The sequence below is a fragment of the Toxorhynchites rutilus genome, chromosome 2 (assembly GCF_029784135.1).
Source record: "Toxorhynchites rutilus septentrionalis strain SRP chromosome 2, ASM2978413v1, whole genome shotgun sequence".
Lineage (NCBI taxonomy): Eukaryota > Metazoa > Arthropoda > Insecta > Diptera > Culicidae > Toxorhynchites > Toxorhynchites rutilus.
The window spans coordinates 341,281,761-341,303,243 of record NC_073745.1 but is presented as its reverse complement, the minus strand read 5'-3'; the positions used below and the strand labels follow the sequence as shown (position 1 = coordinate 341,303,243).

The 21,483-nt window shown below is 38.4% G+C and overlaps 1 protein-coding gene across 5 annotated transcripts in view; it reads right to left on the bottom strand.

Annotated features, from left to right (window-relative positions):
* Positions 1-21,483, bottom strand: part of LOC129765445 (uncharacterized) — a 351,357-nt gene that overhangs the window by 192,148 nt on the left and 137,726 nt on the right. For 3 of the 5 annotated variants that reach the window (XM_055765774.1, XM_055765775.1, XM_055765776.1), the window contains 2 exons: positions 11,650-11,826; positions 1,062-2,402 (listed from right to left, as the gene is read on the bottom strand). In XM_055765774.1, the coding sequence (XP_055621749.1) occupies positions 1,062-2,402; positions 11,650-11,826 (1,518 nt within the window). The remainder of the gene's footprint in view (positions 1-1,061; positions 2,403-11,649; positions 11,827-21,483) is intronic. The other 2 variants (XM_055765777.1, XM_055765778.1) reach the window with 1 other exon arrangement.

The following is a 21,483-nucleotide window of genomic DNA, read 5'->3' as shown; positions in this document are numbered from 1 at the left end:
TCTAATATTTATTTGGGAAAATTCCAAAATTTTGGTTTTGGTTTATCTAAATAATTGACATATCATGATATAACATATAAACTGTAGACTTATAAATGTTATCAAATAACATGATGAGAACTGAAGTTAAAATAAATCTTTTCAAATCGCTAGTATTACCTCATTTCTTATATAGCGCAGAGTTTATACTGAATGCTTCAGTCAAAGCTTTAGATAGATTGCGAATTGCTTTAAATTGTTGTGTCAGGTACGTTTTCAATCTTAATAGATATTCCAGATTCAGCCACCTTTAAAAGCAATTACTGGGATGTCCATTCAATGAATTTTTGAAGTTGCGTGCATGCTTAATAATTTTTAAGATACTTAACTATTCATCTCCTTGATATCTAGAACAAAAAGTTTCCGAAGTTCTAGAATGAGAAATTTTATAATCCCTCAGTTCAACACGTCGCATTATGGCAACACTCTGTTTGTCAGGGGCATAACTTATTGGAATCTCCTTCCTAATTTCGTAAAAAACAATCATTCAATCAGTGGATTTCGGCGAGATGGCTTGGCTTAATGGGGAAAATCAGCAACTATAAAAAAAATAATCAAATTAGTAAATAGATAAATTAGAAAAATAGATAATTGATGTGATTAAGGATATGTACTATTGAATTCGAATTAGTAACTGCTTGCAGTAAATTAAAAGGTTCCACCTTACACTGTAATGATTAATAAAATAAAATAAATAAAATAAAAAAATAAATAATATATAAAAATACTAAATCTTGCCAACTTTATATTATCTACCAGATATTTCGGAATTGACTAAACGCTCATCTCCAGGAGCGCGGATCAACCGCACCTCCGCAGGTTGATGTGTTCACCAATTGGATGGAAATTTGCACTCCGATTAAATACACGACACAAGTTAGTTACATTGACAGTTATTTTCCGCCCGTTGGTCTTCGGTTACCCAGCTTCCTCCCACACTTTCCCGGCCGAACTCCAGGCACATTTAGTGCCACGAACACGAATAGACAATCACTTCACGAACATGAAACCACATCGCGTACCTTCTTCTTGTTCATCCGCGGTCGTGGGTGGCCTCGCCGAGTCTTCGTCGCCGTTGACGCTGCTGCTGCTCTTGGGTGGATCATTATCATAATCAGATTCCAGCGGCGATTGATGGCATTCACTGGCACGCTGGCTGGTGGCCGTGCCGAAGTACAAGTCTGGACGAACCACCGGATATTCGACGTGAGCGGAGTCGTAAAAATGGTCCACCGCCGGACTAGTTCTGTCATTTGGGATTTTATGGCTCTCCAGCAGGGCGGAGGAGGAGACAGTGTCGTCTTGCGTTCGTCGTTGAGTTGCAAATGAATTCACGTCCTCCGATGACGTATCTGCACCATCAGTTATTTTCACTATGCCAATAGTAGCGGCAGTGTCATCGGCATCATCTTCTTCTTCTGCTCGGCTTGGATGCTCATCATTGGAAGCCTGCTCACGCTTTAGCGAATTTAAATGTGCGACATTACTCTTCTGGTTGCCATTGGATGTCCTGCTAGTTGGTTCGTTATGGCTGCTGCCTTGATACTGCCCCTCGTTTCCCCCCCGGTGATGGGAGGTGGCAACATTTGCGGTCGGAACTATGGCATGTAGGTCGGCAAGCGCAAAGCGCGGATCGATCATAAACAGACCATGCTGGTGATAGACGTCCATCGGATTCCAGTTGAAAATCGCCACGTTGGCGAAAATGTCCTCCTGATTGCGCCTCGTACTCAAATAATTGTCCAACACGTCCTCGGAATCGCCAATCGGATAATTCGGATTTTCGTTCTGCTCATTGGCATTCCGGTCACATTCTGCCTCTCTAAAACTCTCATCGCCACTATTTTCTTGTCCTTCGGCCGCGTTCCTGTCCTGCTTAGAAGGCAAACTTTTTCCTGAAGCTGCATTTTCTCCGCCCTCATTGGGCTCTTCGGTGGGACCATCAACCACTCTGGTTTCACTATTGTCATCATCAGCTAATAAATTAATTAAATCATCATCATTTATCTCGACAATTTTTGCCTCCTCACGTTCGGCGGCTAGAGCCGAACTGGCCGAGGACTGCCGCAAGACAAGATTCTTGGAGAACGTCAGCAAATCATCGAGCACGGCATCAATCAGGGGGACGTTTTCCACCAAATCGGGCGCTCTCGGATCACTCCGGTTGCTCGGGTCGATTTCCATTGCACCACCAGCAAATTTGTCCAAAATCTCGCAATCCGAGATGGGACTTGGGAAGGGTGTAGGAACCCGGACGGTTGACGGTCTTCCGCCGCCAGTGGTCGGAGAGATATTTCCGTTGTCGAAGTGGACCCATCGGCGGTATGGAGATGCGGGTTCTGGCGACCCGTTTCCGGCTGGAACTGAATTAGATTCGATTAGTTAGTATGAGTTTGAGTGCTTGGGTTGTTGTAGGGGTGGGGATGTCAGTCACAACGAGTTGGGTTGTGGTTTTATCGTCGTGGAAAAAAGGCTTCACCCAGTGATGACGGAAACGTGTAGACAAATAGATGGCCTGGTTGTCGGTAGGGTGGATGATTATCCTAAAATATTGAACAAACCACCGGTGACGGATTGTATTGATTTTATTGTTTTACAACACGTTTTTCGTGGATTGAGTTTGAAGTTTGTCCTTTTTTTAGGTACACAATGAGAGGAAAATTCGAGAGGCAACCTACCGGTTTTTGGTTTGTTGTCACCATTTCCCGGCTGACTTGTGCTCGGCGGTTGTGATGCTGGATCATCCGCTTCCTTCAGGGTTTCAGTGCTGGTTTGCGAGCTTCGCTTGGAGCTTCCTGAGCATTCACCCATGGGCGACAATGCGATGTCACCGTCTGACTCCAGCGGCGAAAGTTTTTTGCGTTTATAACAACAATGCCGGTCCCGGTGGAATTCTACGCTACTAGGAAGTCCAAATCGTTGGAATTCCTCCGTGTGCTTATCGTACGGGCCGAAAATATATTCACCATCGGTGAAGCTGATGCAGCGGGTCTCTGCAGCCCCAACAGGATGATAATTAGAGAATTGACGCTCGTGTGCCAGAAATGCGTCGATTGATTCGTTCGGTGAATTGGAAATTCCCACTCCGTGATGGGAACCGACCGCACTAGTCTCTGGATGGCATCCATCGGTGGTCGTTCCGGGTCCATAACTCTGCGTGAGGTATTTTTTCTGCCCTCCACTCAAATTACATGTTGTATTTACGCCCTCGTTCAAAAATTTATCATCCGTTAAATTTGTTTGAAAATCATCATCAGTGAACTGACGGTCCCTACTGAGGCCACCGTTATCCTGATAGCGACCGAAACTAGCATAAACATCATCCTCTGTGGCGCCTGACGCTTGTCGTCGACAGCTTTGGAACATTGTCGGTTTGTCAGTCGACGAGTCGGTCGGTTGCGATGGGGGGAAGCTGGATTGGTCCGTGCGGTTATCGCAGATTTGCGCTGTAATGGGGCAATTTCAGTTTAATTGAAATGCTGATAGCTTGGATGGACTTTTGACAAGCGAAGGACTGCACTCGAAACAGTCGCCGCATTTCGTGGAGAGCCTTCGGAGTGAGATGGATGCAGAAGTTTTCTACCAAATGATTAAGTTTTTCAATTTTCGGTGTATTAAACCGCCACCCCTTTCATTCATTCTGGTGAGCTGATTGAGTATGTTTCAATCAAAACGCTGCACACCATACCAAATTCCATTAACTAAGAATATCATTAAATTAAACAAAGTGCCGTACGAGAGGATTGCTCGCGAATGAGAAACAGCGAAAATAAATCACCATCAAGCGTGAAACAAAAAAAAATACGGATTTTCACACTGCAAAAGTTGAAAACAACAGCGCGAGAGCTGGAATAAAAGGTAGCTCTCGAATGCCCCGCCACGCAAAACTATACATATGCTGTCCGTCGCTGCAATAGGGACTGCGGGAAAATCCGGGAAAAGCGAGGGAAAATGCATTTGAATGCACTTCAACTCAATAATGCGGAGAGTGGTGGTTGTAATTAAAATAATGAACACTATTTTTGTGCGGCTCCCAAGCACCCTCCCTCTCCTTCACCACATTTGGGCTCCCTTTTGTTCTTAATTCCTGTTATTTTTCCGGTAGATTACTCGTCTGCGTGTGTGGATTTCGATTCACTCGGGCGCCAACGAATAAATGGAAGAGTTTGCCTTATCGCAGGTGTAGCAATGTGTGGCGGGAGAACTCGGGTTTTTTGTGTACTTTTCGATTTGTTCTCACAACATCTGAGAATAAAGAGACATTAATGAAGCATTTTGATAGATTGCATTTTTCTGGTACTGTTTACCTTATGCGGTTGGATGTCTACGCTTAGCCACCACATCAAGAAGCCGTACTAGAGCGCCAATGATAATAACCATCTTGAATTTTTCAAGGGAACTTGATTAAAAATGTTGATTCCCACGAAAAACTATCCCATGCAAAAAATCAGCTCAATCGGACTTCATTTACTAGTGTCGCACAGCAGTCAAAGTTTGAGTTTTTTGAAACCCGAAAAAACACCCAAGGGAGAAAACTTTTCAGACAAAAACGACCAAGTGCCGAAAAGTCAATTTTTGACAAAAATATTTTTCGAGATGACAGATGATCTCGACGTTTCGTGCAATTTGAAGACATTTGGCATCAATTTTGTTTTTTGAAAATCCCGATTTACTTTACTCTCTCCTTGGGTGATTTTTCGGTACTCAAAAAACTCAAACTTTGACCGCTGTGCGACACTAGTAAATGAAGTCCGTTTGAGCTGATTTTTTGCATAGGGTAGTTTTTCGTGGGAATCAACATTTTTAATCAAGTTCGCTTTGAAAATTCGAGGGTCGCGTTTTTCCCATATATCCATTGGCACTCTAACCCGTGCTTAGAGCTTATACTTCATTCAATCATGTATCAATTTATATTTTCTCAGATCTCCTATAAATGCTTGATGAACCTTATTTCGAACGAACATGGTTTTTCTATCAATTAGAGATAAGGGAACCTAAAATAATCTGTATTATTGTTCTTTTGAAAGACATTTATTCCGATTAGTACAATACACATATCAAAATATAATGCAACTGCAAATGTTTAACATTCTTGTATGTTAAGATTCCTCGCACGGGAGAAATTCCACGTAATTTGGGTAAAACAGTGTTGAGCACTTCGACCGAATTGAATCCTTTATTACAGTCAACTATATAGGGGAAGAAAAAAAAATTATAGGGAAAGAAATTATAGAATCATAATCTGTCAGTGGCACCTGAATTTCAATCATATTCTCTGACACTTCTTTTTATTTTTCTTCTTTGTTCCTAGAAAAACTTCACCGTTCCAAGTATTGCTAGTGTCTTTTTTCATCAGTATTTAGTTAATATTTTCCATGCCAAATAACACACTTTGAATGTAATTCTAAGTGAATGCTCTTATTCCATGGTTTGGAACACGTTTGACCACAGTGTAAATCGCAGGATTTTTCTTGACGAAAAAACATTTGACCAGAATGATGTCACGGGAGCACACAATTTTTTTGACCCACTATCAGGGTTGCCACATTTATGTCTGTAAAATTTTCTGAAAAATCTGTATATCTGTATTTTCAACAAAAAAAAATCTGTATGAAAAATCTGTATCGAAAAACTAAGGGAAAAAAATAAAGGTTTATTTTCATTTTGAATTTATTTTTCTTTTTATGGGTTGCTAAAGTCGTATCAATACAACGAAATAAATCATAAAAAGGTTTTCTCATAATCTTACGAATTGTATGATGTTTATACAAGGTTTTGTTGAACATTGCCTTAAAATTTTTCGTCAATTTCGTCCTTGAAGCTCCTCCTTGAGTCGATACATAGTTCTTCGCTTTCAAATAGAATCTATAATTGCGAGAGCCAATCGATTTCTGGACTTCGTTTTATTGGCATTGTAAAGCGAAAATATTCGCTCAACACACGCCGATGAATGTTATTGAAAAGTGTCTTACAAACAACCTTAGCGATGGATACAAATAGTTTTCACCACGCCTTTTGACATCCAACAGCTGGGACCGAGTTATATTTCAATAACCCCATTTTACCCCATATGATTCGTCTTGAGTAGCCTGAATCTGTTATCCGAGCCTTGTCTATTACCTGCTCCAATGAATTGACGAAATTGACAACAAATCATTAAGGTTTGGTAGCTTGACGAAATTTCGTGGGTTTATCAAATTTTGATAACCGAATCGCTGAAATCAAATTGCTTTGAAGTCTGTTTCACGAGTTCAGTATAGAAGTCAAATCGATTTGAAGGTCAGCTTACTTTTTCAGCTTCTTCTGCATCGATACCAATGTAAACAACTTGGGCTTTTTCAGAAAGTCGTCAAAATCTTTCACATCAAGGTAGCCAGCATCAGCGAATCAGCGTTGCACGTAGCTCTCGAAACATAAATGATCCAACATGATCAGCTATAACATTGAATAGTGCAATTGACGTTATTGATGAGCGGTAGAACAAAGTGTAGGAACAGAATAATCGGTTTAGTCATAGGATCGTTCAAATGAGTCAACATACGATTGGCGGACTGATTATGGTCATACTTAACTTGGAACGAAAATAATAGTTTAAGCTCTTTAAATCGCTCAAGATTTCGCTTAACAACTGCTTCCAACGAATGTCATCTCTTTACGTTGCGTTCTACATTTTTATAATAGATATCACAAAGTGCATGCATAGATATCACTATTTAAAATTGAATCAAAAAAAAAAAAATCTGTAAATTCGGTATCTTTGCTGGAAATCTGTAATTCTGTATATACTGATTCTGTATCGAAATTTTGGCGAAAAAGCTGTAAAATACAGAGTATTCAGTATATGTGGCAGCCCTGCCCACTATATTTCTTATCAATTTGAATGAGGTGATATTCAGATTCAGTTGTTCTTGGTGATCCGCACAGTCCACTACTGAATCTATCATTTATGAGAGATTGGAGTAACTATTTTTCTCACACCTCAATATTCGACAAATGAAACAGTAAAATATCTTGCAATACAGTAACCTTGACACTTGTATTGTTTATTCACTAATAACACATTTTATAGTTTAGGAAGAGTAACGTTGCAACAACAATAGAGATATGGAAGTGCAATGGAAAGTCGAGAAAAGTGTTCTACAACTACAACATTAAACAAAGCGAAAATGTGATTTACATACAAATTAAGGAAGGTCATAAATATGAACCTTGAAATGATTGAAAGAGTGTTTCGGAAGCGAGCTATTTGTTCACGGTTTGATGAATTCCAATTAAGTTATTTTAAAAATCGATATTCAATTCTTTTGTCGGGTAGTCAAAGAGTAATAAAGAAATATTGTCGTGGCGAAAAGTTTTTTTTTTTCTCAAATCAGTCTTAAGAGCTTTTACGTGCCAGATTTTATTAAATATTCATAGTTATTTCGCTCTAAACGCGAATGAAAAGAAAATGTCTATAAATTAAAAAATTTTGTTCTTTTAACAAATTCCTCTTTTTATATGTTAAAAATCATTCTTTTTCGACGAAATGTTTAATTCTTATTGTAATTTATAGTTGACCTCATGTTGCCATGCTGGAATGAAAAGAAAGAGGCAAATTCGTTGTGCATACACTAATGTCTATAAGTGCAACGCAAAAGTCTACCACTGATTTTTAATATTTGAATTTTATCATAATTTTCCGATTTACATCGTATATATGTTGCTTATATACGTTGTATGAATGATAAATCTTTTTTTTTAATAAAATATTTTTCAACGCTCATAACTCTATTTTATGGCACTTACTATTCCTACACATTCGGGTAAATATTGAGGCCAAGATGGTAAAACTATTTTTGACGAACTTTGTAAAATATAGAATTTTAGTATGTTAATGATCAATTTTAGCCACAAATTATGGTTTAAGACTTACGTTGGAAAACATTTGAAGACATGTGGGTTAATACAAAACGTAGCGATATTAAAAAATCTATTTTTATTTTAATACAAACTTTTAACATATTACTCGTGTTGCCCAATGAAAACCCGAACAGTTTTCAAAGTAGAATTGAAATCCCAACATCACAAATACACCTCGTTGATTCAACCGGAGTTATGGATACAAAAGTCATTAACTTGTTTACGTTATGCCTAGATTGTACCTGAAGTCAGGTATCTTTAAGATACCTCTGTATACAGCCATTCCATGCCAAAACGATATAGTGGCTCTCAGATTTTGGTCGAAAGTGGTAGTTTTGTTCTTTATCGCAAATTATGAGACCCATATTTTAATTTTTTTGTTAGCGTGACCATTTCATTTAGGGCGGTCCAAAAAAAATTGTTTTTTTTGCATTTTTGCCAAAAATTACTTTTTTCACATAACATATCTTGAAACCAGAGAAGCGTTTTTTTTCGCTTTTGAGTTATGATTTTTCAAAATTAGCGGATGGTCCAAAAAATCTTTTTTCCCATTTTTCCTCTCCAAAAATCATAACCTTTGATCTACTGGACCGATTCAAATGATCGACATATCAAATTAAAACCAATGAGCTAGTCTTCTTTGAAAAAATATTACACTCCGAAGGGTGCATTTTTTTATATTTTTTCCTGAAAACTGAGGTTTTTTCACATAATATATCCGAATACCAGAGAGGTGTTATTTTTCGTTTTTAAGTTATGATTTTTCATATTTAACATGTTTTCAGTTTTCGTTCAACATTTCTATGCGACTAGACTGGATGTGTGTGATTATAATCTAATTAATTGACAAATGTGTTATTTTTTCAAAAAAAGCTAGCTAGTAGGCTTCAATTAGATATGTCGATCATCTGAATCGGTCCAGTAGTTCAAAAGTAATAAATTTTTGAAGATAGTCATTTTTGGGAAAAAAAGGGGAAAATGATGAAATGATGCTCTGGTAACTTTGAAAAATCGTAACTCAAAAACGAAAAAAAACGCCTCCCTGGTTTTGAGATATGTTATGTGAAAAATTCTCAGCTTTCCAGAAAAAATATAAAAAAACTATAGCGCCTTTGGTTCCGAGACTATGAAAACAATAAAAAACGAAAACAACCAATAATAACGAGATTAGGAAATCGGGGTTTTCGAAAAAAAAATGTCTTAAAATTGCTTGAAACGTCGATATCTAGTATCATCTCGAAATTTTTTTTTGCCAAAAACCGGCACTGTGGGACTTTTTGGAGTACGAAACGAAAAGAATGGTTTTGGGTACCAATAACAATAGTTATCTCGATTTTTCATTCGGAACTTGCTGCGAAATGTTGATTTGCACGATAATATTCCCCATGCAAAATATTAGCTCATTCGAACTTCATTTATTAGTGCTGCAGACGTTAAAATTTTAGTTTTTTTGGGAACCGAAAAATCACTGAAAATCGAGGTTTGAAAAAAATGTTGATGCCAAATGTCAAGTTTGAAAACTCGTCAAAAAAGCTGGTGGTTATTTTATCGTATCATTCTTTTAAAGCCTCATAAAAAATCAACAACCTCAAATTCTTTTGGAGAAATGACTCATTTTGTGTGGCCAAATTCTAAATGCGTCAAACTTTATAACATGAGATTTTAAATTAGACGGAAAATAAGTTTTTATTCACCTCAATGTTATTTATCGATAAATGTAATGAAAAGATGTCGCAAAGTAAAAACAATTGAGAACCTCTGGTTTAGAGTAAATAAATAAAATTGAAAACAATACTTGAAAAGTGTACCAAACATATCATAATGACTATTGTGAGTTTTTTCCTCGATTTGGTCCACGTGATTATTTTTGGCGACATGGTATTTCGCTATAGCCATTCACACGATTAAATTATATCTGTTTTGATACAATAAATCATGGAGGCAAAAATCAAGCATCATAAATCCCCCCCTTCCCCTCGGAAAAATTCTGCAGCCATCCGGCACTTCCTGCGGTTCTCCCCCAATATATGTCCTACATAAACCAACACAAATAATCACCTCCACACCGTGCGTCACGACTGTCGCCACCACCAGCGCCAGCGGTGGCAAACTCCTCCTCGGAACACCTGCCCGACAGAGTCTCTTCCCCGTCGCATTCGCACTGATACGGCGGTGGGGGAGGAAACGCAAGTATATCCTCCGCCGACCAACTTCTCGAATTTAGACTTTTCCAGCGTCGAGGTGTGCTCCGGCCGCTCCTGTCCAGCATTAATGACATTTCCGATTCGGATTCGGTCCGATTCGGTTCGCAATAATTACTTTTAACACTTTTATTATCGTAATTATGGCGAGCGCTGCCATCGTCCTCTTCGTCCTCGTCGTCCTCGTAGTCGTCATCGTGTTGGATGGCATCGACGCCCGTCTGATGGCCATCATTAGTGTCGCCCAGTGGGTAGGGGTGGGTCGACGTGGCGTTGACGCCGAAGTCACGTGCTGTTGTCATATGTGTGGCAGCTGGTGCCTTCGCGTCTTCGCTCATCGGTGCCTTCGCCCGATCGGAATTGACGGCGTGAGGATAAATTTCATTTGAATTTAAATTAATCCAATTACGATTTGGCTGATTTGATACATTTAATTTTGAATGTCGCTCGTTTGAAATCGCTGCTGAAAGGGGGCCGTAAGTTATGCTGGCGATTTGCGGGGGAGCGGAGGCTGCGGTGTCCGCATCGGTGCCACCGTTGTTTGTAATTAGTTTTCCATTGTAATTATGATTTTCATCTATTATTTCATTTAATAATTGGTCGGTTGTTTTGGACATCGATGTTTGCCGTTGCCTATGATGGTGGTGATGTTTGTCAAAATGAATAGTGACAGAATCCTCCGGGTGACAATCAGTCACACTGATCAGTGGGGTTGGGGCGTTATCAATATTTAAATTCGATATCATATTTGAATTTATATTGAATTCATCTCTTCTAGTCGGTGATTCATCTGGATTATGAGTGCTGTTGTGGTTAACATTGCTGGAGTGGGCAGCAGTCGAGGGTTTACTGAGGGTGCGTTTTGTTGGAGTAGCTCTGGCTTTGAGTGGTGGCTTTGACTGTATTCCATCTTGATGAAGCGCTCCATCGTCAGCCGAGGCCGAGACAGACGACGAAAATTGGGGCTGTTGTCTCGCTTGTTGACGATTGTCAGTCCCATCATCAGTGCTAGAAATGGGAATTTCTCGACTACCGTGCCGAATGAGTGATCCTTCGTGGCAATGGAACGGAATTTCCCGTCCAATGTCACCCTGTTGCTGCTCCCTTGGCATGAAATATCTTCTCGGGGGAGGAGTGGGTGGTCGTGGTTTTGGTTTCCACTCGCAACCGAAAATCGCTCCATCGTCCCAGGACTCGGTCCTCGTCAGCGGGGTTGATAGAGGCGGTCGCTTTTCACTTTCAATCATCTCACCCTGTTTGATGGAATTATTACCAGCATCATCGACACCAACTTTTTCCTGCAATCGCTTGTCATAAACTCCATTATCGCACATCCCCCTTCTATTGCCACAACCATCACGTTTTCCTCCCCATTCCTGCAGGATTACGTTCGCCTTGTCGAACATTGTCCGCAGTGGATCGATTTTGTGCTGCTTCCGAACCCGTTCATCAAAGTACACACTCTCGTGGCTGCCATAGCGTCTTACCCCATCGTATGCAAAGGACCCACCTTCGGTTCCACCGACGGCAGGAACTCTCGTGTCGAGAGGCAAGGGACCTCTTGCTGGAGGCCAGAAATTATCGCAAGAACGGTGTCTCTGCGGACGACGATTGATTCGCAAAACTGTCTCACGGTCAATGCAGGGTGTCCTGGATCGTTGTCTCGACCGGCCCGGACGCTGCCAGTCTTCAGGACGGAGCAGATGGGATGGTGGTTTTTTTTTGTATCGTTCGGTGTTGCAGACGAGATTGAGGAGAAGAAAGGAAAATAATTGCGGTTATCAATCTTTTGCCGAAGAGTACAAAGAAACAACACTTGAACACATGCGCGTACAAAGAACACAAAGTGACATCCGAATGTAGGGTGTGTCTGTTCATGCTCTGGTGCTCTGATTTCGACTACATATATGGCGGTGATGTTCTGGCCTGCCTGTCATAAGATATGTGTGTTTTGCAGGGGGTTGTAGTTGCTACCGGGAGATTTTGAGTACATGTCCCCCACTAGGGGGGACTAGGGGAACATTTATAACGTTGCTATTGAAACGAAATATCAACTCAGATGCAGTCCATCCCCGCATCATGAAAATTCAACCCTGTGTCGAGAGAGAAAAAAACACACACTTGCTTCCGCTCGACTCGTATCAAATCCGTTCCCGTTCAGATGTTGAATAATGTTGCCTTTTTCGATTATCTTCCCAGCATAAACATCCAAGCGGTGTGTCCTTTTTCCACTTACTGGAGTGTAGCAGTCACATCCCTCTTATGAAAAAAAAAAAAATAGATTCATGCCTTCACTGACAGCGGGAACCCAGATTACTGACGGGCATGTCACACATAGCGTTGGGCAACTCGGGCACCCCCGCCAGCAAACAACCGGATGAGAAGCTCCAGCGCGCAGTGACGACTTCACTAGAACCGAGACAACACAAGGGAACCATCCTTTCTGCGAAGTGGGGCGGCAGCCTTTCCCGATAAGCACATGTGTTTCGTGGTGATGTTTATGTTTGAGATTTGTGTACGAAACTGTATGGACTGCCCGGCGCTTGCTAGCAATTTAGTCCTCTTTGATCTGTACACTCGGGTTCAGCATAATTTGTTTAATCTTAATTGATAGCGCGTTTCTGCCTGTTTTGATGCTGTTATTTGTCGTTCTGCCGCTGAGAGCCGAACTTTTATCGATTCGCCCATTGTGGCGGTGTCACTCCGAGCGGTCGGCCTAATGTAAGTGACACGCTATTTTGATCAAGACAATCCTTTATCCAGGCCCCCTTGTTCCAGCGGCAGCCGAACGAAAACGGGACACAAACAACTAGGTACAGGCGGATCAGTGAGTGAGTGATTTTTCAATTTCCAAAAGTTTATTAAAGTGGGCAGCCAATGTAGCGTGGGATGATTGATAGGCGTCCTGTTTGGAACGCTGGCGAATGAGTTTGGGGTGAATGTTTTGAATCTTTGGACCTTTGGATCGCTCAACGTTTTTGCACAAATTGAAGTAGCACTTGGGTGTTCTGTGTCCTGAAATGGAATAACCCAGGAACTTTGTTCACTTTTTCGGTATGAGGAAGTAAGTATTTTCCACGGATGGAAGTATTGTTATGGCTGAAGAGTAACTCTTAGAAACGACACATGTGTTTGAGTCCTAGCTTTATTTTAAGACTTGTTGCTCCACAATTTTGTTTTCCATAGAAAAACTGTCTGAAATGGAAATGAAGGGAACTGATACAGTTTTGTTCAAAAATATACACTGGCAACACATTTTATAGAGAACGAAAATAAACTCTGAAACATCGAATCACAAAATGCATTATTTTCTAAATTCTGAAAGTAGGACCTCCGGTTATTTCACTTCCGAATTTGAATCTGTCAAGAGTATGCCATGGAGCTTGATTGGTCATTAAGATTCATGAAAAATACTATCGAAGTTGGTTGTTGACTTTTATATAGTTGCTATCTGAGATTCGAGCGGATTTAATAGGATTAACTGAGTTTTTTACTACAGATGTGACACTACTAGAAAAAAAAACTAGACACTAGGTCTCGTAGTAAGTGCACACAAAAGTAAAAATTAATGCAAAAACTTCAAATTTTATCTGAAACCAACGTTGTTTTAGTCTCCTGAAGTGATTAGTTTGACCACCGACAATTAAACACAAACTAACAAAAACTGCTAACAGAGCTTTCAATACATAAATGCGACATCTAAAATAGTCAAAACGAGTAAACGAAGCTCTGGCAAAAGCAGACCCTTATGGAATTTGGCACAAATTGAAACACGCCGCATAAAACAATGGATATATGTATGTGTGGAAACCAAACTAGTAAAGAATAATTAACTTAACCAGTTGAAATAATGCCGAATACGAACCTGGTGAATACATTTTTAAAGTGATTAAAAAATTATAATCAATGGATTACCAGTTCGTTTAGACTAGAATTGGGTGATCTTGGATCGATATTAAAAAGATCTATTTTTACGATTCCGATTTCCAATTTTTTGAATCGATTCCTTGTACTCAAAAAAAAAATCACGAAAATCGATTTATTCTTTCGTTTTTTTTGATGTTGCATAATCTTGTTGTAAATTTTTGTTTCAATGTACGTCGATTTGACTCTCACCAAATACCAACTAACAGATTTTATAAACTTATCGCTTCATTAAGCTTGCTGGCAAAGTCAGTCTGATTCTTCTACCGTTTGTGTTCATACAAATGCTGACAGGATCAGAATTAGCGGCTGCTACCGAGGAACGTGAAATATTGTAACCAGTAGCTCATACGATCACTGAGCTAGATGGTGATATCCAGAGATGCCAACCTTCCTGATTTTTCAGGATTTCCCAGACTTTTTAGCACGCACCCTGATATCCTGACGAACACTCAATTAATGCTGATTTTTCTGAACTGATCCTGATTTTTCCTGATTTTTGTACTCTTTACATTATTCATAATAAATATACTGGTTTCCATGTCAAACATGACAGAAACAGAAAACAAAACATGACAGAACCAGAGTTCGCACGTGTATATTTCTTACATTAAGTTGAATTCTCCAGACGCAAAGCTGTATTTATTTTTTTTATCTTTACCCTCAATTGTTTCGTGGCTTTCCAAAACACTGCTAGAAAATTTCATGAAGCCAGATTGTCTGACGAATTTATGAAATTGAAACGAGATAAAGTTGAAGAACAACATTGCCTTATTGAGGATAATGTGTATGTAGATGTATCCCAGAGTAATTAATGTAGGAATACGTTTTGGAGTGTAAAATTACTCAAGGGAAAATTTTTAGATCCACAGTCAATATAAATAGATTTTATATGTGATTTGTTCGTCTGATTCAAAGTAGAATCAACTTTAATGACGGGACTATGGTGAATATATCTATAACCGTACAAAATATCATAAAAATAAGGAAAAATTATAAAGGAAATATATAAATTATAAATTATAAAGGAAAAATTACAAATAATGTGTGGCTTCAAATCGCGGATGACTTATTTAAACCAAATATGTTGAAAACGGGCAGAAACGAATGTATCAGTTGACAGCTGTGTTCGGGAATACACACAAATCGGCAGAACAAATGTATGGAAAATAAGAATGCTTCCAGTTTTCATTAATTTAAACTGTTTGGGCATAAGTGGATTGTGATTTATAGTATATCAAACGAATCTTAGAGAAGTTCCGATTCAATTGGTGTGCAAAGTATCAGAATTTGTTCGCTGTGAAAATAGATATTAACGTTAACTTTATTTCACAAAAACGTGACCTGTTTCCTGATTTGGCACCCTTCCTGAAAGACGTAGTTCTATGTCAAAAAATTAAAAAAGTTTAAAAAAAATTATTAAATTGCACGTATTTTAATGTTGCTGTATCGGCACCATAAACACCATTCACAATTTCAGCGGACTGGCGTGCATTTTCGTCTTTATAAAAGAAAAAGTGTAAAATGTACCGAATTTTCTCTTTGCTGACCTCCATTGCTAACACCCTGTAACTCACAACTGTATGGAACAAACAAAAAACAGCAAGAGATTTTTTTTTTAGTGTGAAATGTCACCTTTACAACGAGCCTAAATTTGAACTTGTATGATCAATATTACGCGCGATGTTGCTCACTAAAGCTGACTACCGAGAAAATAATGGATATTTTTTTCCAAACATAACTCAACACTCAACATATTTGAACAAAAAAAAAATGAATATAAGTATCATTTTTTCAATCATCTCACTAAATATCATTCAAAAAATTTATGAAATTCTATAAAAAATCAAGATACAATTGAATGAAACTTCTCATGCAATTGGGAGAGCGTGTATGGTGCAAAATTGCATGTAACTCATTGATAAAACGTTTGATAAAAATCTGTTAGGAATATGTTGAAAATGGAAGTTTTGGGAAATTTATTTTCAAGCGCATTATAATAATTAATTGATAATAAGACTACTAATACTGCAATATCTATGTTACTAAAAGGAAAAATTTGCTAGAAGTGCACTTACAATTTAATTCATGAGACCTTGCTATGTATTCTGAATATAGTCAAAATTCTAGCTGTAGTTTCGAGGATTCTTCAAAAATGAATAATTTTTGTTATTAGAAATGTATGCTTGAATTTCAATATATCTTAAAAACATATTTTTTCAGATAAGTTTATTTTCTAAAACTTGTTCTTATATAGTTTCGCTATATTACCGACGGTTTTCAACCCACATTACAGCTACATTGAAACTGACCCACAGGGATCGCGAGGGTCTAAATTACATTTTTGCCTTTCCGTTGTATATATTAAAGAGATTCTCATTAAATTTTTGTGTTTACGAGTTACTCTCGGATGTCATCTTTTGAGCGCAACCTATTACATTTGAGAAGTTAGAAACGAATTCCTTATAATTCAATGGAACATTTTACTACAAAATCAGATGATAACACGGTTGAAACATTTTTTTTTCTCATGAATTTTTTATTTGAGTAATCGACTACGGAAATACTATGGGAAGCAGATTGGCTGAGGATTCTAATTATTAATTTCCTCCTTTACCTGAAAGGTGTTCATTGTATGATCTACGATGCACTCTTGTCTGTAAACATTGTCGAAACCATTAGTGAAAATACTTGATTTGGTTATCAATATTCTTAACTACATCAAAACTAATGCTCTGAATACTCGTGTATTCATGTTTATTCTAGGAACTGCGCTATAAAAAAAGGGTTCCGTTTACGAGGTTCAGCTTTTCTATACTTTCGCACCTTGGAACTCATTCGCGATTTGAATTGAAGGACAAGATTGAAATGCTTTGGAAAGTTTTATACATTTATACATTTCAGTGAGAAATGCGTGTTACCCGGCAGATATTTTTAAGCATCCGAATTCACTGAAATGGTAGCTATAAGGCAAGCGAATCAATGTGATTACTATTCCAAGACAACCTCCAAAGGGCGGGAAGCTCAGTTCTAAATAAATTCGACAAAATAAATTAGAGAAACAGAGTTTGAAGTCGAAGTTTTAAGTCAATTTTTGAAATGCTCTAAATTCGTGAAAAATAATTCAAAAGCTGCACTCCAACTTTTGGAATATTTTACGAATTAAGTTGGAGAAAAAGAAATTCATAATTTTTGTGTGAAATTCATAACTTTTATTAAGATTTTTCGGATTGCCCGATTTGGGTCAAATATATACTATGTTGTTGTGAAATTTGGAGTCATTATGAAGGTATCACCTCTAATGCCATAATGCCATAATATCAAAATTTTGGTTCTTATTGGCGAAGAACTCTAGTTATCTATTTTCACAATCTTCTCGCGATACCAGTTTGTTATCACTCAGTAATTTTTGCAATGCGAGAAAAGGTTAGAATCATATGGTGTAAGGCAGGGTTGCCACATAAACAGAATAATCTGTATTTTACAGATTTTTCGCCAAATTTCAGATACAGAATCTGTATATACAGAATTACAGATTTTCAGCAAAGATACAGAATTTAAAGATTTTTTAGAAAATCAATTATTAAAATTTGTTACAGTGCATACATAAGATACGTTGATTTATAAAATTTTTGAACGCAAAGAGGCTTTGGTTGGAGGCAATTGTTAAGCGAAATCTTGAGCGATTTGAAGAGCTTGAACTATTCTTTTCGTTCCAAGTTCAGTATGATCATAATCAATCCGCGAGTCGTATATTGACTCATTTAAGCGGTTCTATGACTTAACCGATTATTTTGTTCTGTGAATATTTTCGCTTTACAATGCCAACAAAACCGGAAATCGGTTGGCTCCCACAATTATGGACTCTATTTTAAAAGCGGAGAACTATGTATCGGTTCAAGGTGGAGCGTCAAGGATGAAATTGGAGGAGAAAGTTCAACAAAATCATTTATCAAAAAAAAAAAAATTTCAAAAAAAAAACCATTGGTGTAGTTTTGATTATTGGCGTCACAGAAACCCCAATCTTCAAGACTTTTTTTTTCGTTCTTCCGTTTTCCGGAAAATGACAAAAAATTAAAAAAGCGCCAAACAAAAATATTGGCCAAAACCTAAATTTTTGTTCCTGTAGAAGGTTCAATCCAATGGTTCTTTCCTACATCACAATGTGTGACCTTTTATCAAAGTAGTATTGCAAGGAAAGTTTACATATTTTTAAATTTTGTAAGGTTTTGTTTTTTGTTAGGTTATGTGAGGTAATGTACTTCCCGCACATAGTTTAACTTTACTTTAAACCGATTTTTATGCCTAACAAAGTGATACAAATTTGAATGAAATTGATAGTAGGTGGTAGCTAATAGACTAAGCTATCATTTGATGCCAAAACTTTATAATTGCTTTCCAAAGCCACAAAAAATTATCGAAGTTGTTATTCGATTTATCGAACGCTTGGTATAACACGGGTTAGCAACTCATAAAGAAGAAAAATAAGTTAAAAATAAAAATAAACCTTTATTTTCATTTATTCCCTTATCTTTTCGATACTAATTTGTGTTAAAGATTTTTGATACATATTTTTTGGATATTTTTGGAATGTGGCAACCCTGGTGTCAGGTCTGGACTATATGGTGGATGCATTAAATCTTCCCAACCAAGCTTCCGGAGTTTCTAAAAAATGCCTGAAAGCAATCGACGAAACCAGAATTGCACGCAATTAGCTGTTATATTATCGGCACCATAAATAGCATTCCCAATTTCAGCGCATTTTCGCTTTCTTCAAAGAAAATTGAAAATTGAAAAATGTAAAATGTACCGATTTTGCTTTGTTGGATTCCATTGTTAACACCATGCAACTCACAACTGAATGGAACAAACAATAAAAATCATATAGAATCCGTTTTAGTGTGAAATGTCACCATGACATTGAGCATAAATATGGAATTGTTTGATCGATTCTATACGAGATATCGATCACGACAGCCATCTACCGAGAAAATAATGAATTTCTATTTCCCCAACCTGATATTAATGGTCCGTTCGTACATTACCACAGACTTGATCGACATGTTATCGAAAATCAAGCAGATAGTTTGAATATAGGAAAATCGAAAACATAAATTTCCTGGAATGCCGAGAAACATTTCTACAGCGTGTAATGATTTGGTCCTAAATATTTAAGCAGGAGATATGGTAAAAAATATGAATATTCCTTCTTTAAATTATAAAAGGCTCTTCCACGTGGCATTGAGTTACTCTTATTTATTATCGGTAACTTTGACAAATCATAATTAAATCCGGCTTGCAATTTTCTTTCTTCATTCGGGTTAATGGAATTCGTGCGAATTACCTTCAGGTAAATATCTTCCCGGTAAGTGTTCTAGAATCCATTACACAGCCCCGTTGTCGTCGAGACGTAATCAGATTTCGTTGTTTGTGATTTTCGGAGAATGCTGATTGACAAGTAGCTCACTCGTAGCGTAGGTCTGAGATCAGTTTTTCACCAGAAATTACCTCTTCACGGCAATACGGAAATGTGAATTATTGAATGTGCCCCCTTTTCCAGCAACCATGCGTCTCCACTAAATTACTCTTCAGTTATGAATTTGGATTACGGTGATTATGGGGAAGCGTGGTATATTTCAAACCAGCGCAACATAACCACACTTCAACTCGTAACCAACGACCTCGAAAACGATTGCCAGCGATTGTGTTATGAAGTGCATTAGGCTCCACGCCACAGTGGATCGGAATTAACGATGGGAAACGTTCGGCAGATTTCCATCGCTCATTGCCCTCAGCCTCAGCTGCTTCCACGCGCTGCTTCGAAGCTTCCCAGTTCCCAGCTGCCATGCAATTATCGTTAGCTTAATTAGTGATATTCTCGTAATTTTTCATTGCACTTCATTGAAATCGGATGTCAGAACGGATTTCCCGTATTACATCCTCCCCTCTCGTAAAACGGCTGTTTTTATTTTTATGGATTAATTTTAACTTCCATCCTAATTATTTTTTATTCGCCTATTTTCCTGATTCGTGTGTACACCCTGCTCGAGTGGAGTTGACGACGCGTGGCGTTTCGGATCTCTCTCCGCGCCATGTCCTGGTCGCGACGGATTCAAGTTTGGGGGGAAAACAATTCGTCCCTAATTATTTGCTCACTCATGCAATTTATTTCAGTTCCGCAAACTGGCTGTGGAGGGCCTGACTTTGGCAGGTTCATTTGAGAGCGATTCGCCACCGATATGGCACTGTGAAAAGGGTGAACTTTAATCGATTCGCCAACTTCGGTTCGGCGCTTTTGTTTTTTTTTATGTTCATCGCATAAAGCCACCCACCAACTAAAGTCCTTCGGCGGCAACTTAATCAATCATTTTTCGATTGTTTTGGCGCAACCGGGAAACCCTCATCAATATCAGAAACAATGGACGATTCATCAAATGCGCGCCGTGCGACCCCCAGGACTCTCTTTGTGTGGACGGATGGCTTTCAAACCGATGTCTCGAAGTTTGACCCTTTTCAAAATTAGGAATATATTGTGCGTACAGTTTAATTTGCTGTTTTTTCTTTGTCTGTACGCTTGGAAGTTAGCGGGAAAAACTGCTCCTGGCAAGTGATGTGACCATTCGACATATTGGTGGCATTTTGGTTTTGGCAAGTAATAACTTTTGACATGGGTGGATTATTCCACCTGCCTGAGCTTTAAGCCATCGAAATAGTTTGGGTTTTTTCTCTGGTTTTATTTGCCCCATTTAATACATTATTAATGAGCCTTTCATTTAATAACAGTTTACCGGTACGCTCGATTTGTGGTATATATTGCAATTTGACACGATTCTTTACCGCAAATGAATATTTTTAATTTGGCTCTCAATTGTCCACTGTTTTGAAACGCAGTAATTATAAACACGTTTCAACTACATTAATTGCATTCAGAGGCGAATAAAAAAGTAACGATTCAATAGATTAATTTTTCGCTAGATTTCCTATTATACTTCTCCACCGAACTTTGTAATTTGGTTCCCAATCACAGTCAAAATCCGTTGATTGTCATTGTGGGTCGGGGTTGTCCCGCATTTTTGTTTACTCCTGGTGGGTTGATCGATGTCGATCGGCGTCGTCACCTACGCTTCTTCTTGGATGGCACTAACGTTCCCAGTGGAATTTTGCCGTCTATGCCGAATAATACGCCTTGAATCTATTCTGGAGTGGCAAGCTCTAGAATACGCGTGATCACAGGGCAAGTCGGAAGAAATTTCTTTGACGAAAAATCCTCCGGCCAGAACGGAAATTGAACCCGAACTCCCGGCACTATAATGTGGGACGCTAACCACTCGGTCACGAGAGCACGCGTCGCCTATCCATGCGTCGCAAATGCATACGCTCAATTCAATAGAGTATTGATATGGAATTGAATAAATTTCAA